This window comes from Pseudophryne corroboree, chromosome 8, assembly GCF_028390025.1.
Source record: "Pseudophryne corroboree isolate aPseCor3 chromosome 8, aPseCor3.hap2, whole genome shotgun sequence".
Lineage (NCBI taxonomy): Eukaryota > Metazoa > Chordata > Amphibia > Anura > Myobatrachidae > Pseudophryne > Pseudophryne corroboree.
The window spans coordinates 448,674,708-448,693,413 of NC_086451.1; the positions used below are offsets into that span (position 1 = coordinate 448,674,708).

At 48.3% G+C, this 18,706-nt stretch overlaps 1 protein-coding gene and 1 long non-coding RNA gene across 2 annotated transcripts in view; one reads left to right on the forward strand and one right to left on the reverse strand.

Annotated features, from left to right (window-relative positions):
- The window catches only part of LOC134947954 (uncharacterized), a 171,398-nt gene that overhangs the window by 12,796 nt on the left and 139,896 nt on the right, over positions 1-18,706 (forward strand). The gene's annotated exons all lie outside the window — the stretch shown is intronic.
- The window catches only part of LOC134949569 (RLA class II histocompatibility antigen, DP alpha-1 chain), a 41,267-nt gene continuing 22,766 nt past the window's right edge, over positions 206-18,706 (reverse strand). The window contains exons 2-5 of the mRNA XM_063938228.1: positions 17,272-17,517; positions 14,841-15,125; positions 14,104-14,257; positions 206-908 (exon numbers count right to left, since the gene is read on the reverse strand). Coding sequence (XP_063794298.1) covers positions 14,112-14,257; positions 14,841-15,125; positions 17,272-17,517 — 677 coding nt within the window. The 3' untranslated portion in view covers positions 206-908; positions 14,104-14,111. The remainder of the gene's footprint in view (positions 909-14,103; positions 14,258-14,840; positions 15,126-17,271; positions 17,518-18,706) is intronic.

Genomic DNA, 18,706 nt, shown 5'->3' on the forward strand with positions numbered 1-18,706 from the left:
TTCCCAACCACTCCCCATAAACTCCCTGCTAACAGCTCCAAACGGTCACTTCCCGTCAATCACTTTTCCATGAAATCCTCATTGCGAGCGGGATCACAGTGCCACCTTGGCGCATGCACATTGCGACCCCAGCTCTGTTGCGTGATAATCGGGCATTGCGTACAAACATGAATTTGGCTCATAGTCTGCAACATGTACAAAGCACTTGGAAAAAAGAAAGCACTCTTTATTGTGACAGAATTTATATCTACATTTGTAATATCTGTGTGATAAGCGCATGATGATGAATAGAGCAAGTTAAGTTGTGAATTATATTTGGAAGACATACTGCAATTCCATTTGGGATAACAGACCCTACAACATGACCCCTTCCACCAGCTACAAAATGCTTTGCTCTGGAACTTCCCTCTTAGTTACTTGCAGTCACCTGTGCTGAACTAGTTCATTGAGGAGAGAGGTGCTTCAGCACAGGTGACAGTAGTCAGAAGTTATGTGGGAAGTCCAGGAGCAGAGCATTGTGTACCTGATAGAAGGGGTCATGTTGGAGGGTCTGGGATAACTGTGGATCTATCAGTCAGGAAAAGCTCACAACGCATTGAGGTGATTATAGGTAACGCACAGAATTAGGTTCTGGAAACTGAAACAGCAAATTATTCTGAGTTATCTTCTGAGATTTCTCCTTTTTGGAAACTGAATCAACAAAGCAAGTGTGAAAGCAACAACACAGTGTTCTGACCATACGATATGTCATTAAAAAAATAAGCCAATGAGTCGGGTTTCCTGCACATAAGGGAGTCAACCAGGAGCCAATCAGATCCCAGACAATGACGCTCAGGTTCCTTAGCCAAAGTGTGATTATTTAAGCCGTCAGGAAAATGCTGTCTGGAAGCATCAAATATTGCTGGAATCTGCAACAGAAATTATATACATCACACATGTTCCACCATACTACACCACTACACCATCAGAGGCATGGACCACTGGCAGGGCATACCAGACCTGTCCTATGCAGTCTACACTCCTAGCAATACAAAACAATGATTACGAGGAGAGATGAACCAAACCAGTCTGCTGCCTTAAGGGTGGGCCAAAATGAAGATGCTCAATATGATTCAGGCATAGGTTTACGGGATGTTTATATTTAGATGGGGTTCTAGCCGATTACTTTATATGGCAACCAAAAGGATTTGTGGGGTCAACTTTATGGGCCCAGCAAACTTCACAAGTCTCACATTCTAATTTGAAAGTTATCAGAGCCCCAAATTCAGTCAACACGGACAGCACTAGATAAAAGCAGTAAATGATCACTGTCTACCTTGCACCTGTCTACCTTTTGACCCTGGTCACATTATGTACCTGTCGACCTAATGTATGTCGACCATATGGGGTCGACCTATTGACAATCTAACTAGACACTGTAGATCGTCTATACTACACCTAAGTCTGCCAAGCTGTCACTGTGCCTGCTCGATTAAAGAATCAGCTCCCTCCAGGGCCGTAGAGAACCACACCAAGCCCTGGTAAGGGGGAAGGGGGGACGTGGCTTAATAAAGTGGGTGTGGCTATGCCCTTTAATATAAAAATATTTGAATAATAAAATAATTGCACAAGGAAGGCGCCGTTTTAACACGCTTCCTACCTTACTTGCTCTGGAAGTGGGTCCCTCCTCCCCAGCCAGCGCCATCTTCCCAGTGATATTTGGGAAGATGATGCTGGTCACTAGAGAGCGAAGACTATGGCACAGTGCCAGAGTCTTTGCTTTCTATGTGCGGCGACATCTTCCTGTAGACATCATCTGGAAGATGGTGCTGCCTCCAGCTGGCCACAGGACAGGTATACTTAGCAGACCTGCCCCCACTTCCCCCCAGCCTCTCCAGCAGCCCGTGCCTGGGTAATTTGTGCCCACCTCCCCACCTTCGTGTTGGCGACGCTGGCTTCCTCCCTACATGGCAGATTGCTGTAGTGGTGTGAGTAGGAGCATGATAGAAGGATTATGTTATGTACATACACTCCAGCTCTTTCATATACATTATGATGCATGCTTTTCAATCAAAATGAAATCTTATGATAAGGTAGAATAAGCTTATATCAATTTTGGATGCCTTTTTTTTTTTATGAATTCTTTGTTCTCCAGTTCTCTGCTAATCCTGCTGCCTTGAGGTGGTTCTAATAGTAAAACCATTTTCTCTAACGTCCTAAGTGGATGCTGATGTGGACTCCGTAAGGACAATGGGAAATAGCGGCTCCGCAGGAGACTGGGCACAACTAAGAAAGATTTAGGACTACCTGGTGTGCACTGGCTCCTCCCTCTATGCCCCTCCTCCAGACCTCAGTTAGAATTTTGTGCCCGACCGAGCTGGATGCACACTAGGGGCTCTCCTGAGCTCTTAGAAAAGAAAGTATATTTTAGGTTTTTTATTTTCAGTGAGATCTGCTGGCAACAGACTCACTGCTACGTGGGACTAAGGGGAGAGAAGCGAACCTACCTGCTTGCAGCTAGCTTGGGCTTCTAGGCTACTGGACACCATTAGCTCCAGAGGGATCGAACACAGGCCCAGCCTCGGTCGTCCGGTCCCGGAGCGGCGCCGCCGTCCCCCTTACAGAGCCAGAAGCAAGAAGACGTTCCTGGAAATTGGCGGCAGAAGACTTCGGTCTTCATCAAGGTAGCGCACAGCACTGCAGCTGTGCGCCATTGCTCCCCATGCACACCACACACTCCGGTCACTGATGGGTGCAGGGCGCTGGGGGAAGGGGGGGGGGCGCCCTGGGCTGCAATAAGAGTACCTTGCTGGCAAATACCACATAATATGGTCATAAAGACTATATATGTGTGAATACCCCTGCCAAATATCCATATAAAAAAAACGGGAGAAGTCCCGGGGCGGGGCTATCTCCCTCAGCACACTGGCGCCATTTTCCCTCACAGCTCCGCTGGAAGGACGCTCCCCAGGCTCTCCCCTGCAGTTTCCAGACTACATAGGGTAAAAAAGAGAGGGGGGGCACTAAATTTAGGCGCAATTCTGCATAATATTACCAGCTATAGGGGAAAAATCACTGTGGGTAGTGTGAATCCATGTATATATAGCGCTCTGGTGTGTGCTGGCATACTCCCGCTCTGTCTCCCCAAAGGACTTTGTGGGGTCCTGTCCTCAGTCAGAGCATTCCCTGTGTGTGTGCGGTGTGTCGGTACAGCTGTGTCGACATGTTTGATGAGGAGGCTTATGTGGAGGCGGAGCAAGTGCCGATAAATGTGATGTCACCCCCTGCAGGGCCGACACCTGAATGGATGGATATGTGGAAGGAATTACGTGACAGCTCCTTACATAAAAGGTTTGACGACATAGCAGATGTGGGACAGCCGGCTTCTCAGCTCGTGCCTGCCCAGACGTCTCAAAAGCCATCAGGGGCTCTAAAACGCCCGCTACCTCAGATGGCAGACACAGATGTCGACACGGATACTGACTCCAGTGTCGACGACGATGAGACTAATGTACATTCCAATAGAGCCACCCGTTACATGATTACGGCAATGAAAAATGTGTTGCACATTTCTGATATTACCCCAGGTACCACAAAAAAGGGTAATATGTTTGGGGAGAAAAAACTACCAGTGGTTTTTCCCCCATCTGATGAATAAAATGAAGTGTGTGAAGAAGCGTGGGCTTCCCCCGATAAGAAACTGGTAATTTCTAAAAGGTTACTAATGGCGTACCCTTTCCCGCCAGAGGATAGGTCACGTTGGGAGACATCCCCTAGGGTGGATAAAGCGCTCACACGCTTGTCAAAGAAGGTGGCACTACCGTCTCCGGACACGGCCGCCCTAAAGGAGCCTGCTGATAGGAAGCAGGAGGCTATCCTGAAGTCTGTTTATACACACTCAGGCATTATACTGAGACCAGCTATTGCTTCAGCATGGATGTGCAGTGCTGCAGCTGCGTGGTCAGATTCCCTATCGGAAAATGTTGATACCCTAGACAGGGACACTATATTGCTAACCATAGAGCATATTAAAGACGCAGTCTTATACATGAGAGATGCACAGAGGGATATTTGCCGGCTGGCATCTAAAATAAGTGCAATGTCCATTTCTGCCAGGAGGGGATTATGGACTCGGCAGTGGACAGGGGATGTAGATTCTAAAAGGCACATGGAAGTTTTGCCTTACAAGGGTGAGGAGTTGTTTGGGGATGGTCTCTCTGACCTAGTTTCCACAGCAACAGCCGGGAAATCAACATTTTTACCCCATGTTCCCTCACAGCCAAAGAAAGCACCGTATTATCAGGTACAGTCCTTTCGACCCCAGAAAGGCAAGCGGGTTAGAGGCACGTCCTTTCTGCCCAGAGGCAGAGGTAGAGGGAAAAAGCTGCAGAATACAGTCAGTTCCCAGGAACAAAAATCCTCCCCCGCTTCCTCTAAGTCCACCACATGACGCTGGGGCTCCACAGGCGGAGCCAGGTGTGGTGGGGGCCCGTCTCAAGACCTTCAGCGATCAGTGGGCTCGCTCACGGGTGGATGCCTGGATTCTACAAGTGGTATCTCAGGGGTACAAGCTGGAATTCGAGACGTCTCCCCCTCGCCGTTTCCTCAAATCTGCCTTGCCAACAACTCACTCAGACAAGGAGGCAGTGCTGGAGGCAATTCACAAGCTGTATTCGCAGCAGGTGATAGTCAAGGTACCCCTCCTTCAACAAGGAAGAGGTTACTATTCCACAATATTTGTGGTACCGAAACCGGATGGTTCGGTGAGACCCATTTTAAATTTGAAATCCCTGAACACTTATATAAAAAGGTTCAAGTTCAAGATGGAATCGCTCAGGGCGGTTATTTCAAGCCTGGAGGAAGGGGATTACATGGTATCACTGGACATCAAGGATGCTTACCTGCATGTCCCCATTTACCCTCCTCACCAGGAGTACCTCAGATTTGTGGTACAGGACTGTCATTACCAATTCCAGACGTTGCAGTTTGGTCTGTCCACGGCACCGAGGGTATTTACCAAGGTAATGGCCGAAATGATGATACTCCTTCGGAAAAAGCTAGCTCGGGAAGTGCTACAGCAGCACGGCTGGATCCTGAATATTCCAAAGTCGCAGCTGGTTCCTAAAACGCGTCTACTGTTCCTGGGAATGGTTCTGGACACAGAACAGAAAAAGGTATTTCTCCCGGAGGAGAAGGCCAAGGAGTTGTCATCTCTAGTCAGAGACCTCCTAAAACCAAAACAGGTGTCGGTGCACCACTGCACGCGAGTCCTGGGAAAGATGGTAGCTTCTTACGAAGCAATTCCATTCGGAAGGTTCCATGCAAGGATCTTTCAGTGGGATCTGTTGGACAAGTGGTCCGGATCGCATCTTCAGATGCATCGGCTGATAACCCTGTCTGCAAGGACCAGGGTGTCTCTACTGTGGTGGCTGCAGAGTGCTCATCTTCTGGAGGGCCGCAGATTCGGCATACAGGACTGGGTCCTGGTGACCACGGATTCCAGCCTTCGAGGCTGGGGGGCAGTCACACAGGGAAGAAACTTCCAAGGACTCTGGTCAAGCCAGGAGATTTCCCTACACATAAATATTCTGGAACTAAGGGCCATTTACAATGCCCTAAGTCAGGCAAGACCCCTGCTTCAAAACCAGTCGGTACTGATCCAGTCAGACAACATCACGGCGGTCGCCCATGTAAACCGACAGGGCGGCACAAGAAGCAGGATGTCGATGGCAGAAGCCACAAGGATTCTCCGATGGGCGGAAAATCACGTGTTAGCACTGTCAGCAGTGTTCATTCCGGGAGTGGACAACTGGGAAGCAGACTTCCTCGGCAGGCACGACTTCCACCCGGGAGAGTGGAGACTTCATCCAGAAGTCTTCCAGCTGATTGCAAACTGTTGGGAAAGGCCACAGGTGGACATGATGGCGTCCCGCCTCAACCAAAAGCTAGAAAAATATTGCGCCACGTCAAGGGACCCTCAGGCGATAGCTGTGGACGCTCTAGTGACACCGTGGGTGTACCAGTCGGTTTATGTGTTCCCTCCTCTTCCTCTCATACCAAAGGTACTGAGGATAATAAGAAGGAGAAGAGTAAGAACTATACTCATTGTTCCGGATTGGCCAAGAAGAGCTTGGTACCCAGAACTTCAAGAAATGATCTCAGAGGACCCATGGCCTCTACCGCTCAGACAAGACCTGCTGCAGCAGGGGCCATGTATGTTCCAAGACTTACCGCGGCTGCGTTTGACGGCATGGCGGTTGAACACCGGATCCTAAAGGAAAAGGGCATTCCGGAGGAAGTCATTCCTACGCTGATCAAAGCCAGGGAGGATGTGACCGCAAAACATTATCACCGCATATGGCGAAAATATGTTGCGTGGTGTGAGGCCAGGAAGGCCCCAACGGAGGAATTTCAGCTGGGTCGATTCCTGCACTTCCTACAGTCAGGGGTGACTATGGGCCTCAAATTGGGTTCCATTAAGGTCCAGATTTCGGCTCTGTCGATTTTCTTCCAAAAAGAACTGGCTTCACTGCCTGAAGTTCAGACATTTGTTAAAGGAGTGCTGCATATTCAGCCCCCTTTTGTGCCTCCAGTGGCACCTTGGGATCTCAACGTGGTGTTGGATTTCCTAAAGTCGCATTGGTTTGAGCCACTTAAAACCGTGGAGCTAAAGTATCTCACGTGGAAAGTGGTCATGCTGTTGGCCTTGGCTTCGGCCAGGCGTGTGTCAGAATTGGCAGCTTTGTCATGTAAAAGCCCTTATCTGATTTTCCATATGGATAGGGCGGAACTGAGGACTCGTTCCCAATTCCTCCCTAAGGTGGTGTCAGCTTTTCATTTGAACCAACCTATTGTGGTGCCTGCGGCTACTAAGGACTTGGAGGATTCCAAGTTGCTGGACGTAGTCAGGGCCCTAAAAATGTATGTTTCCAGGACAGCTAGTGTCAGAAAAACTGACTCGCTATTTATCCTGTATGCACCCAACAAGCTAGGTGCTCCTGCTTCAAAGCAGACTATTGCTTGCTGGATCTGTAGCACGATTCAGCTTGCACATTCTGCGGCTGGACTGCCGCATCCTAGATCAGTGAAAGCCCATTCCACGAGGAAGGTGGGCTCTTCTTGGGCGGCTGCCCGAGGGGTCTCGGTTTTACAACTTTGCCGAGCAGCTACTTGGTCGGGGTCAAACACATTTGCAAAATTATACAAGTTTGATACCCTGGCTGAGGAGGACCTAGAGTTCGCTCATTCGGTGCTGCAGAGTCATCCGCACTCTCCCGCCCGTTTGGGAGCTTTGGTATAATCCCCATGGTCCTTACGGAGTCCCCAGCATCCACTTAGGACGTTAGAGAAAATAAGATTTTACTCACCGGTAAATCTATTTCTCGTAGTCCATAGTGGATGCTGGGCGCCCATCCCAAGTGCGGATTGTCTGCAATACTTGTATATAGTTATTGTTTAACTAAAGGGTTATTGTTGAGAGCCATCTGAGAGGCTCAGTTATTTTCATACTGTTAACTGGGTATAGTATCACGAGTTATACGGTGTGATTGGTGTGGCTGGTATGAGTCTTATCCGGGATTCCAAAATCCTTTCCTTATTGTGTCAGCTCTTCCGGGCACAGTATCCTAACTGAGGTCTGGAGGAGGGGCATAGAGGGAGGAGCCAGTGCACACCAGGAAGTCCTAAATCTTTCTTAGTTGTGCCCAGTCTCCTGCAGAGCCACTATTCCCCACAGTCCTTACGGAGTCCCCAGCATCCACTACGGACTACGAGAAATAGATTTACCGGTGAGTAAAATCTTATTTTAAAAATCAAGAAAGTAACTCAGTCGGGAGGTTATAGAGTCCGTTCTCCTAGATGCAGAAAAACGGCTTGTGATGTGCCCAACTAATGTAATCCCTATGGCAATCAGTACTGCCTGTACACATCTATTTGTAGCTAATATTGAAATGCAGTTAAAATGACAAAAAGGTAAGTATATGTAAGAACAGACAGCAGCCCCTCAGTGACGCAGGTCAGGTACTGTACATAGGTATTCTGTCAGCAATTGCAGCACTAACCAATCCAAGGAGTTAGGGCCACAAAGTGCAGAGAAATATGTGTACTAGAAAGATTCACAGCTGAGGGTCGGGGATGGCAAAATTGTAATTGGGGAAATAATAAGAATTTACTTACCGATAATTCTATTTCTCGTAGTCCGTAGTGGATGCTGGGACTTCCGCAAGGACCATGGGGGAATAGCGGCTCCGCAGGAGACTGGGCACAAAAGTAAAAGCTTTGAGACTACCTGGTGTGCACTGGCTCCTCCCCCTATGACCCTCCTCCAAGCCTCAGTTAGGATACTGTGCCCGGACGAGCGTACACAATAAGGAAGGATTTTGAATCCCGGGTAAGACTCATACCAGCCACACCAATCACACCGTACAACTTGTGATTTGAACCCAGTTAACAGTATGACAACGAAGGAGCCTCTGAAAAGATGGCTCACAACCAAAAATAACCCGATTTTTGCAACAATACCTATATACAAGTATTGCAGACAATCCGCACTTGGGATGGGCGCCCAGCATCCACTACGGACTACGAGAAATAGAATTATCGGTAAGTAAATTCTTATTTTCTCTGACGTCCTAGTGGATGCTGGGACTTCCGTAAGGACCATGGGGATTATACCAAAGCTCCCAAACGGGCGTGAGAGTGCGGATGACTCTGCAGCACCGAATGAGAGAACTCCAGGTCCTCCTCAGCCAGGGTATCAAATTTGTAAAATTTTGCAAACATGTTTGCCCCTGACCAAGTAGCTGCTCGGCAAAGTTGTAAAGCCGAGACCCCTCGGGCAGCCGCCCAAGATGAGCCCACTTTCCTTGTGGAATGGGCTTTTACAGTTTTTGGCTGTGGCAGTCCTGCCACAGAATGCGCAAGCTGAATTGTACTACAAATCCAACGAGCAATCGTCTGCTTAGAAGCAGGAGCACCCAGCTTGTTGGGTGCATACAGGATAAACAGCGAGTCAGATTTTCTGACTCCAGCCGTCCTGGAAACATATATTTTCAGGGCCCTGACTACGTCCAGTAACTTGGAGTCCTCCAAGTCCCTAGTAGCCGCAGGTACCACAATAGGTTGCTTCATGTGAAAACCTGAAACCACCTTAGGTAGAAATTGAGGACGAGTCCTCAATTCTGCCCTGTCTGAATGCAAAATTAGGTAAGGGCTTTTATATGATAAAGCCGCCAATTCTGAGACACGCCTGGCTGAAGCCAGGGCTAACAGCATTACCACTTTCCATGTGAGATATTTCAAGTCCACAGTGGTGAGTGGTTCAAACCAATGTGATTTTAGGAACCCCAAAACTACATTGAGATCCCCAGGTGCCACTGGTGGCACAAAAGGAGGCTGTATATGCAGTACCCCCTTGACAAACGTCTGAACTTCAGGCACTGAAGCCAGTTCTTTCTGGAAGAAAATCGACAGGGCCGAAATTTGAACCTTAATGGATCCTAACTTTAGGCCCATAAACAGTCCTGCTTGCAGGAAATGTAAGAAACGACCCAGTTGAAATTCCTCTGTGGGGGCCTTCTTGGCCTCACACCACGCAACATATTTTCGCCAAATGCGGTGATAATGTTTCGCGGTTACATCCTTCCTGGCCTTGATCAGGGTAGGGATGACTTCATCTGGAATGCCTTTTTCCATCAGGATCCGGCGTTCAACCGCCATGCCGTCAAACGCAGCCGCGGTAAGTCTTGGAACAGACAAGGTCCCTGCTGGAGCAGGTCCTTTCTTAGAGGTAGAGGCCACGGGTCCTCCGTGAGCATCTCTTGCAGTTCCGGGTACCAGGTTCTTCTTGGCCAATCCGGAGCCACGAGTATAGTTCTTACTCCTCTCCTTCTTATGATTCTCAGTACTGGGTATGAGAGGCAGAGGAGGGAACACATACACCGACTGGTACACCCACGGTGTTACCAGAGCGTCCACCGCTATTGCCTGAGGGTCCCTTGACCTGGCGCAATATCCGTCCAGTTTTTTGTTGAGACGGGACGCCATCATGTCCACCTTTGGTTCTCCCCAATGGTTTACAATCACTTGGAAGACTACTGGATGAAGTCCCCACTCCCCCGGGTGGAGGTCGTGTCTGCTGAGGAAGTCCGCTTCCCAGTTGTCCACTCCCGGAATGAACACTGCTGACAGTGCTATCACATGATTTTCCGCCCAACGGAGAATCTTTGCAGCTTCTGCCATTGCCCTCCTGCTTCTTGTGCCGCCCTGTCTGTTTACGTGGGCGACAGCCGTGATGTTGTCCGACTGGATCAATACCGGTTGACCCTGAAGCAGAGGCCTTGCTTGACTTAGGGCATTGTAAATGGCCCTTAGTTCCAGGATATTTATGTGAAGAGACGTTTCCATGCTTGACCACAAGCCCTGGAATTTTCTTCCCTGTGTGACCGCTCCCCAGCCTCTCAGGCTGGCATCCGTGGTTACCAGCATCCAATCCTGAATGCCGAATCTGCGGCCCTCCAGAAGATGAGCCCTCTGTAACCACCACAGGAGAGACACCCTTGTCCATGGAGATAGGGTTATCCGCTGATGCATTTGAAGATGCGATCCGGACCATTTGTCCCACAGATCCCACTGAAAAGTTCTTGCATGGAATCTTCCGAATGGAATCGCTTCGTAAGAAGCCACCATTTTTCCCAGGACCCTCGTGCATTGATGCACCGACACTTGTCCTGGTTTTAGGAGGTTCCTGACTAGCTCGGATAACTCCCTGGCCTTCTCCTCCGGGAGAAACACCTTTTTCTGGACTGTGTCCAGAATCATCCCTAGGAACAGTAGACGTGTCGTTGGAATCAGCTGTGAATTTGGGATATTTAGAATCCACCCGTGCTGACGTAGCACTACCTGAGATAGTGCTACTCCGACCTCTAACTGTTCCCTGGACCTTGCCCTTATCAGGAGATCGTCCAAGTAAGGGATAATTAAGACGCCTTTTCTTCGAAGAAGAATCATCATTTCGGCCATTACCTTGGTAAAGACCCGGGGTGCCGTGGACAATCCAAATGGCAGCGTCTGAAACTGATAATGACAGTTTTGTACGACAAACCTGAGGTACCCTTGGTGAGAAGGGTAGATTGGGACATGGAGATAAGCATCTTTGATGTCTAGGGATACCATATAGTCCCCCTCTTCCAGGTTCGCTATCACTGCTCTGAGTGATTCCATCTTGAATTTGAACCTTTTTATGTAAGTGTTCAAGGATTTTAGATTTAAAATTGGTCTCACCGAGCCATCCGGCTTTGGTACCACAAACAGCGTGGAATAATACCCCTTTCCCTGTTGTAGGAGGGGTACCTTGATTATCACCTGCTGGGAATACAGCTTGTGAATAGCTTCCAATACTGCCTCCCTGTCGGGGGGAGACGCAGGTAGAGCAGACTTCAGGAACCGGCGAAGGGGAGACGTCTCGAATTCCAATTTGTACCCCTGTGATACTACCTGCAGAATCCAGGGGTCCACTTGCGAGTGAGCCCACTGCGCGTTGAAATTTTTGAGACGGGCCCCCACCGTGCCTGAGTTCGCTTGGAAAGCCCCAGCGTCATGCTGAAGACTTGGCAGAAGCAGGGGAGGGCTTCTGCTCCTGGGAGGAGGCTGCCTGGTGCAGTCTTTTCCCCCTTCCTCTACCCCGGGGCAGATATGAGTGGCCTTTTGCCCGCTTGCCCTTATGGGGACGAAAGGACTGAGGTTGAAAAGACGGTGTCTTTTTCTGCTGAGAGGTGACCTGGGGTAAAAAGGTGGATTTCCCAGCTGTTGCTGTGGCCACCAGGTCCGATAGACCGACCCCAAATAACTCCTCTCCTTTATACGGCAATATTTCCATGTGCCGTTTGGAATCCGCATCACCTGACCACTGTCGTGTCCATAAACTTCTTCTGGCAGAAATGGACATCGCACTTACTCTTGATGCCAGAGTGCAAATATCCCTCTGTGCATCTCGCATATATAGAAATGCATCTTTTAAATGCAATATAGTCAGTAAAATACTGTCCCTGTCCAGGGTATCAATATTTTCAGTCAGGGAATCCGACCAAGCCACCCCAGCGCTGCACATCCAGGCTGAGGCGATTGCTGGTCGCAGTATAACACCAGTATGTGTGTATATACTTTTCAGGCTATTTTCCAGCTTCCTATCAGCTGGTTCCTTGAGGGCGGCCGTATCAGGAGACGGTAACGCCACTTGCTTTGATAAGCGTGTGAGCGCTTTATCTACCCTAGGGGGTGTTTCCCAGCGCGCCCTAACCTCTGGCGGGAAAGGGTATAATGCCAATAATTTTTTAGAAATTAGCAGTTTTTTATCGGGGGAAACCCACGCTTCATCACACACCTCATTTAATTCATCTGATTCAGGAAAAACTACAGGTAGTTTTTTCACACCCCACATAATACCCCTTTTTGTGGTACTTGTAGTATCAGAAATATGTAAAACCTCCTTCATTGCCGTGATCATGTAACGTGTGGCCCTACTGGAAAATACGTTTGTTTCTTCACCGTCGACACTGGAGTCAGTGTCCGTGTCTGTGTCGACCGACTGAGGTAAAGGGCGCTTTAGAGCCCCTGACGGTGTTTGAGACGCCTGAACAGGCACTAATTGATTTGCCGGCTGTCTCATGTCGTCAACAGTCTTTTGCAAAGTGCTGACGTTATCACGTAATTCCTTAAAAAGGACCATCCAATCAGGTGTCGACTCCCTAGGGGGTGACATCACTAATACAGGCAATTGCTCCGCCTCCACACCATTTTCCTCCTCATACATGTCGACACACACGTACCGACACACAGCACACACACAGGGAATGCTCTGATAGAGGACAGGACCCCACTAGCCCTTTGGGGAGACAGAGGGAGAGTTTGCCAGCACACACCAGAGCGCTATATATATACAGGGATAACCTTATATAAGTGTTACTCCCTTTATAGCTGCTGTTTTTATATATTAGCTGCCAATAGTGCCCCCCCCTCTCTAGTTTTACCCTGTTTCTGTAGTGCAGTCTGCAGGGGAGAGTCAGGGAGCCGTCCTTCCAGCGGAGCTGTGAGGGAAAATGGCGCTTGTGTGCTGAGGAGATAGGCTCCGCCCCCTTCACAGCGGCCTTATCTCCCGCTTTTTCTGGAAAACTGGCAGGGGTTAAATACATCCATATAGCCCAGGAGCTATATGTGATGTATTTCTTTTGCCATCCTAAGGTATATGTGTTTTATTGCGTCTCAGGGCGCTCCCCTCCCAGCGCCCTGCACCCTCAGTGACCGGAGTGTGAAGTGTGCGGAGAGCAATGGCGCACAGCTGCAGTGCTGTGCGCTACCTTAGTTGAAGACAGGAACGTCTTCTGCCGCCGATTTCACCGGACCTCTTCGCTCTTCTGGCTCTGTAAGGGGGCCGGCGGCGCGGCTCCGGGACCCATCCAGGCTGAACCCGTGATCGTCCCTCTGGAGCTAATGTCCAGTAGCCTAAGAAGCCCAATCCACTCTGCACGCAGGTGAGTTCGCTTCTTCTCCCCTTAGTCCCTCGCTGCAGTGAGCCTGTTGCCAGCAGGACTCACTGAAAATAAAAAAAAAATCTAAGTCTAAACTTTTACTCTAAGCAGCTCAGGAGAGCTACCTAGATTGCACCCTTCTCGGCCGGGCACCAAAATCTAACTGAGGCTTGGAGGAGGGTCATAGGGGGAGGAGCCAGTGCACACCAGCTAGTCTCAAAGCTTTTACTTTTGTGCCCAGTCTCCTGCGGAGCCGCTATTCCCCCATGGTCCTTACGGAAGTCCCAGCATCCACTAGGACGTCAGAGAAAATTAAACAATCCCTATGAAAGCCCTGTACTGTATTTACTAAGGTACAAGTGATGCTAATACTCCTGGGAATAAGATGTGTAAGTAATGGATACATCTGTGCTCCTGCACGGACTATGGAAATCATACACTGTTAGGGTTCCCCAAGGACACTGCTTTATATAACTGAATTCCTCGATTACTTATAACATCCTTATAATTTCCAGTAGGGGTTTATTATCTCCTATAAAACTATTCTACCTAAATGAACAGCATGTTACGGTCAGGTAGAGTGAAACTGGTGTTATCATACCTGCACAGTCAGTGACCTCTTCCCTCATTCATGTTCTTCTTCCCTTTACAGATCAGCGCAATGCCAGCAATGATCCCACAGATTCCATAAGCCAGGCCGAAACCACACAGTGCATTCTCAGACTGCTCTGATAAATGATGGGGGGCCACTGGTTCTGTCATAGGTAGACAAAAACATTAAAGAAAATGAATAAAATCATAAAAAGGTTGAACAATGCAGAACACACACACACACACACACACACACACACACACACACACACACACACACACACGCACTCCCCCCCCTCCCCCCATATCAGTGTAAAGCTTTAATCATTCACATTCTGTAAATGATTGATATGGTCTGGATCCTTTGATTTGGTTACCAGAGCTGTCCAATCCACCCAACTGTGCTGCCTAACCCTAAACCTCATGCATAATGTGTAATGTCGCATTATGAACATATCGATATTATGAGCAAATATGTCTACATTCTGAATGCCGACATGTTAGCTACATACGCTGTGCAATGCTAACTTCAAAATCTAGGAACACCTGCAGAGATGGAAACCGACGTTGATTTTACACTACACTTTGTGAGTGACCTCCACTCAGTGTAAATTCTTATTTAAGATACTTGCCTATTCTTATAATACAGTATATTTGAAGGGGGAAGAAGCTCATTCCCTGGGGTCCTACTAATGACACAGATCACACATTAACAGATGAAACGGATAAAGTAATCGTGCTACTTACTCCAGAACTTGTTGGTGGGGTTGATCGGCAGTCCGCCGTGCTCCACAGAACACGTATACACATCCCCCTGTTTTGGGATCTCAGCTAAGTACAGGAATTTACTAAAGGAACCGTCTGGTGCAGGGTAGAAGTCTGTCTCTGATACCCCCTGCGTCACAGGCTGATTATTCTTCAGCCAGCTCATCTTGATAACCGGGGGAAAGAACTTGGTAGCCAGACAGATCAACATACAAGGTTCACCGAGAACTACAGGCTCCTCTGTGAATACATGCAAATCCGGGGCAACTGCAGGAAAAGATCACAGTATTATGACCTAAACCACTATTCTCCGATACAGTTTCAAATGTGCCATCTTAAAATGGTTTTAAAATAATTTTGTGGACTTTTTGTCTATGTAATTAAATTTAATAGGACTTCTTACTTAGGTCTTAAGGGCAAACTTTTATAACAGAATATTGGCTGGTTAGATACACTCACTATCAGCATGTACCTAACGGTACAGTAACAACAGATGTAGACTGTTCATACTCATAGTAACATTTGTGCGTATACTTCTGAATTTGTGCGGCCACCCATCCCCGTCATCTGCCTGACATAGCAATTCATGCTACATTAAAAAAGTGTGGTGGTGTCTTTAGGACTAGTGCAGAGGGTAACTACAGTGTATTTATTTTGTAGAAACATTCCACAGCTGATAGATAAGATACTGGGGAGAGTAACTAACCTGGAGTTATTGGAGGTGATAAAACTAATGAAGCCTAATAGGGCCTTGTCAGTAGCTTTCCAAATACAGATGGCATCATCAATGTATCTGCGTCACTGGATTGTATTTTCCTAAATAGAATTGTTAGTACTAATATTTTCCCAATATGTTACACACATTCTGTCTCCCTTGAACCAGAAATAGCTGTGGTATGGAATGAAGGCGATTGCTTGGTGTGAGAACGGAGATGTGCTGCTGTACAATTCAGCAACCAAGATGTTTTCTGTACATCTGCAGTCCTGTGTCTGGTCAGTGACTTTGTATAATGAAGTGAAATCACAGGTCATCATTATGAAATGCTCTTACCACTTATACCCCGTTCACACTGCACAAATAAAACGGTATATTGCGGGATTGACACGGGTCACTGTGCGGTGTGAAAGGGTCTCTGCCGAATTCCCGGGTCGCCTGACCCGGAAATTTAACCCTGGAATAAAGAAGGGTTATTCCTGAGTTATTACCGGGTCAGGCGCAGTGTGAATGGGTTACCCGTGTCGATGCGACCTGGTACCCATTCACAGCTAAGGGAGAGGCGGCGCGGAGATGATCTCTTCTCCAGCGCCGCCTCCTCACCCGCCCCCGATGCCGCCGCGGTCCCCGCCCCTAGATGGCAACCCGACCCGGCATATTCACACTGCACAGGTCCAATGCCGGGTCGCAGCCAGGAAGGACCCGTTTCCAATTCCTGGGTGTGACCCGGCAATCGCAATCTGAACGGGGTATTAATAAGCTTCTCTGCCAAGGACAGAAGAAAGTACTGTGGGGCATTTTTGTAATGTTCTTTTGTGGGAAATCCCCCGAAGCAGGGTAAAATGAAGGATTATGGGGGCCCAGGGCAAAAAAGTTGTGGGGGCTCCAGCAAAAGAATCGAGACTGCCTGTCCCTGCTCCCTATAATCCTGCCCTGAATACCCTCTCCTATGTACAATGCCTGGGGGGGGGGGGGGGAGGATGGTAGTGGCAGGCAAGGAAGGTGCAGTGCTATAGCTGTCAGACACTGAGAGCCAGGGACTGGTGAGAGATAGGAAAGGAGCTGCTGCCGAGAAGCAATACCATTGAACATTGCAAGTAGTTACGGGCACCCAGGGGTTAGCTGCTCTTGCAGGTAACCCCTTGGTATCTTTGATATCTGCTGCGCTTCCCCCTTATATGATTGTAAAAGAAGCTCCAATAGACCCCTATGGGGGCTGCTTTATTGGCAAAATTACCAATCCCAGTGGAGATGTTGTTCGTGGCAACCAATCAGATTCTAGCTATTATTAATCTAGTACCTTCCATAAAGTGATAGCTAGAATGTGATTGGTTGCTATAGACAACACCTCCACTTGTTCTCTTTCGAAGGTTTTATAAATCTCCCCCATAGAATGAGAATCTGTTATGGATGTGAAACTGGTGATGTGTCCTGTCAGGGTTTCTCAAGTTCTCACAGTGACAGAAACAACATGAAGTATAAAAATCCTGATAGAAATTGTATGAGCACAATCACAACATATAACTTGAGGATAATACACATTCCACCGACAACCAACATAATATCATATATTAGCATGACACCTGCAGAGGGAAAAGAAACGCTCTGTGGGAGTAATAGGTACCCTCCATGCTCACTTATTACACCCACTTGTGTCATACACCCACTGTACATTATATATCAAGGATCATTTCTTACCATATATCGCCTTTGTGTAATTTGACCGTTTCATATCTATGTCAAGATTATGTTTCAGCACCGCTATATTCTGCAATGCTCCAGCTGTATCATAACTAGCTACTTTCCCAAACTCCGGGAGTTTCCATCTGGTCTCCTTCTTTCCCAGATCCACATAGAAGATCTCATCCTCATCCAGCTGAAACATGTACTCCCCTGTTGGCTCTGATGTCTGGTAGAAGCCGGATTGCGTAAATACATTGTCCACTGCAAAAGAGACAGACAGCCGCAATAGTAGTGATTATAAGCACAATGTGACTATTACAGCAGATAAAACCGATTACAGTTTAAGGGGCTCATTTATCAACGAGTGATGAAACTCATTGTAAATAATAAAACTCGTTGTGTATGATAGATGATGCTCTAGCCAGTCAGCTCCAAACTGTCATGTGTTCAGCTCCAAACTGTCATGTGTTCAGCTCCAAACTGTCATGTGTTCAGCTCCAAACTGTCATGTGTTTGAGAAATGACAGTTGGGAGCTGATTGGCGGAGCACCATTTATCATACATTGGGGGATATTCAATTGTTTGAAAAGTCAGTTGGGTGTTTGTTTTGCCTGTCTAATAGATAGGATAAAACACACTTAACTGACTTTTCAAACAATTGAATTTACCCCATTGAGTTTTATCATTCACAACGAGTTTTCTGCAGCGGGGTCCACAGGGAATACATCGAGGTGTAGAGATGGATCTTGATCCAGAGGCACCAACAGGCTAAAGCTTTAGACTGTCCCAGAATGCATTGCGGGCCTCCTCTATAACCCCTCCTCCAGGCACTGTGAGCTCAGTTTTAGAGTTGGTGCCTGCACGAAGCAGGTCACTTAACAGGGGGGCTGCGCTAGGCAGCCCTGAAAAAGCTTTTTAGAAGACTTCAAGGGCTGCAGCACTTCATATGTCAGTGTGACATACTGTGCTGCGGCTCCATCACCTCCACAGCAGCGTCACATACTCCCGCTGGCTCTGTTCCCAGGTACTTGCGGCGGAGGCGCTCTGGTTTCTAGGCACACCACCGCAGATGCTCTCCTGGATCGCGTGGCTGCTACTAAGGGAGGAGGTGAGACGGTCCACCAGGCGGGACCCACCATTAAATCGCGTTCCGGTCACGGTTTAAAGAGACGGCCCTCGACGCTGGCGTGGACACTGTGATAGAGCAGGGACCGCACTATATCCACCAGGGCATGGGAGCACAGGACGGATAGTAAAATATCCACTTTAATAAAGCTACATAGTACCCGGTGGTGAGGACCAGCATAGGGGAAAAGGAGCTTGACCTGTAGCCCCTCCCCCAGCTCCGGGCGCCATCTACTGCTGGTGTTCCCACCCTGGAGCTGCCTCACACTCTCCCTCACTCCCTGACTGAGACTCTGGGCACCATCTTCTCACAGTAGCTGCGACT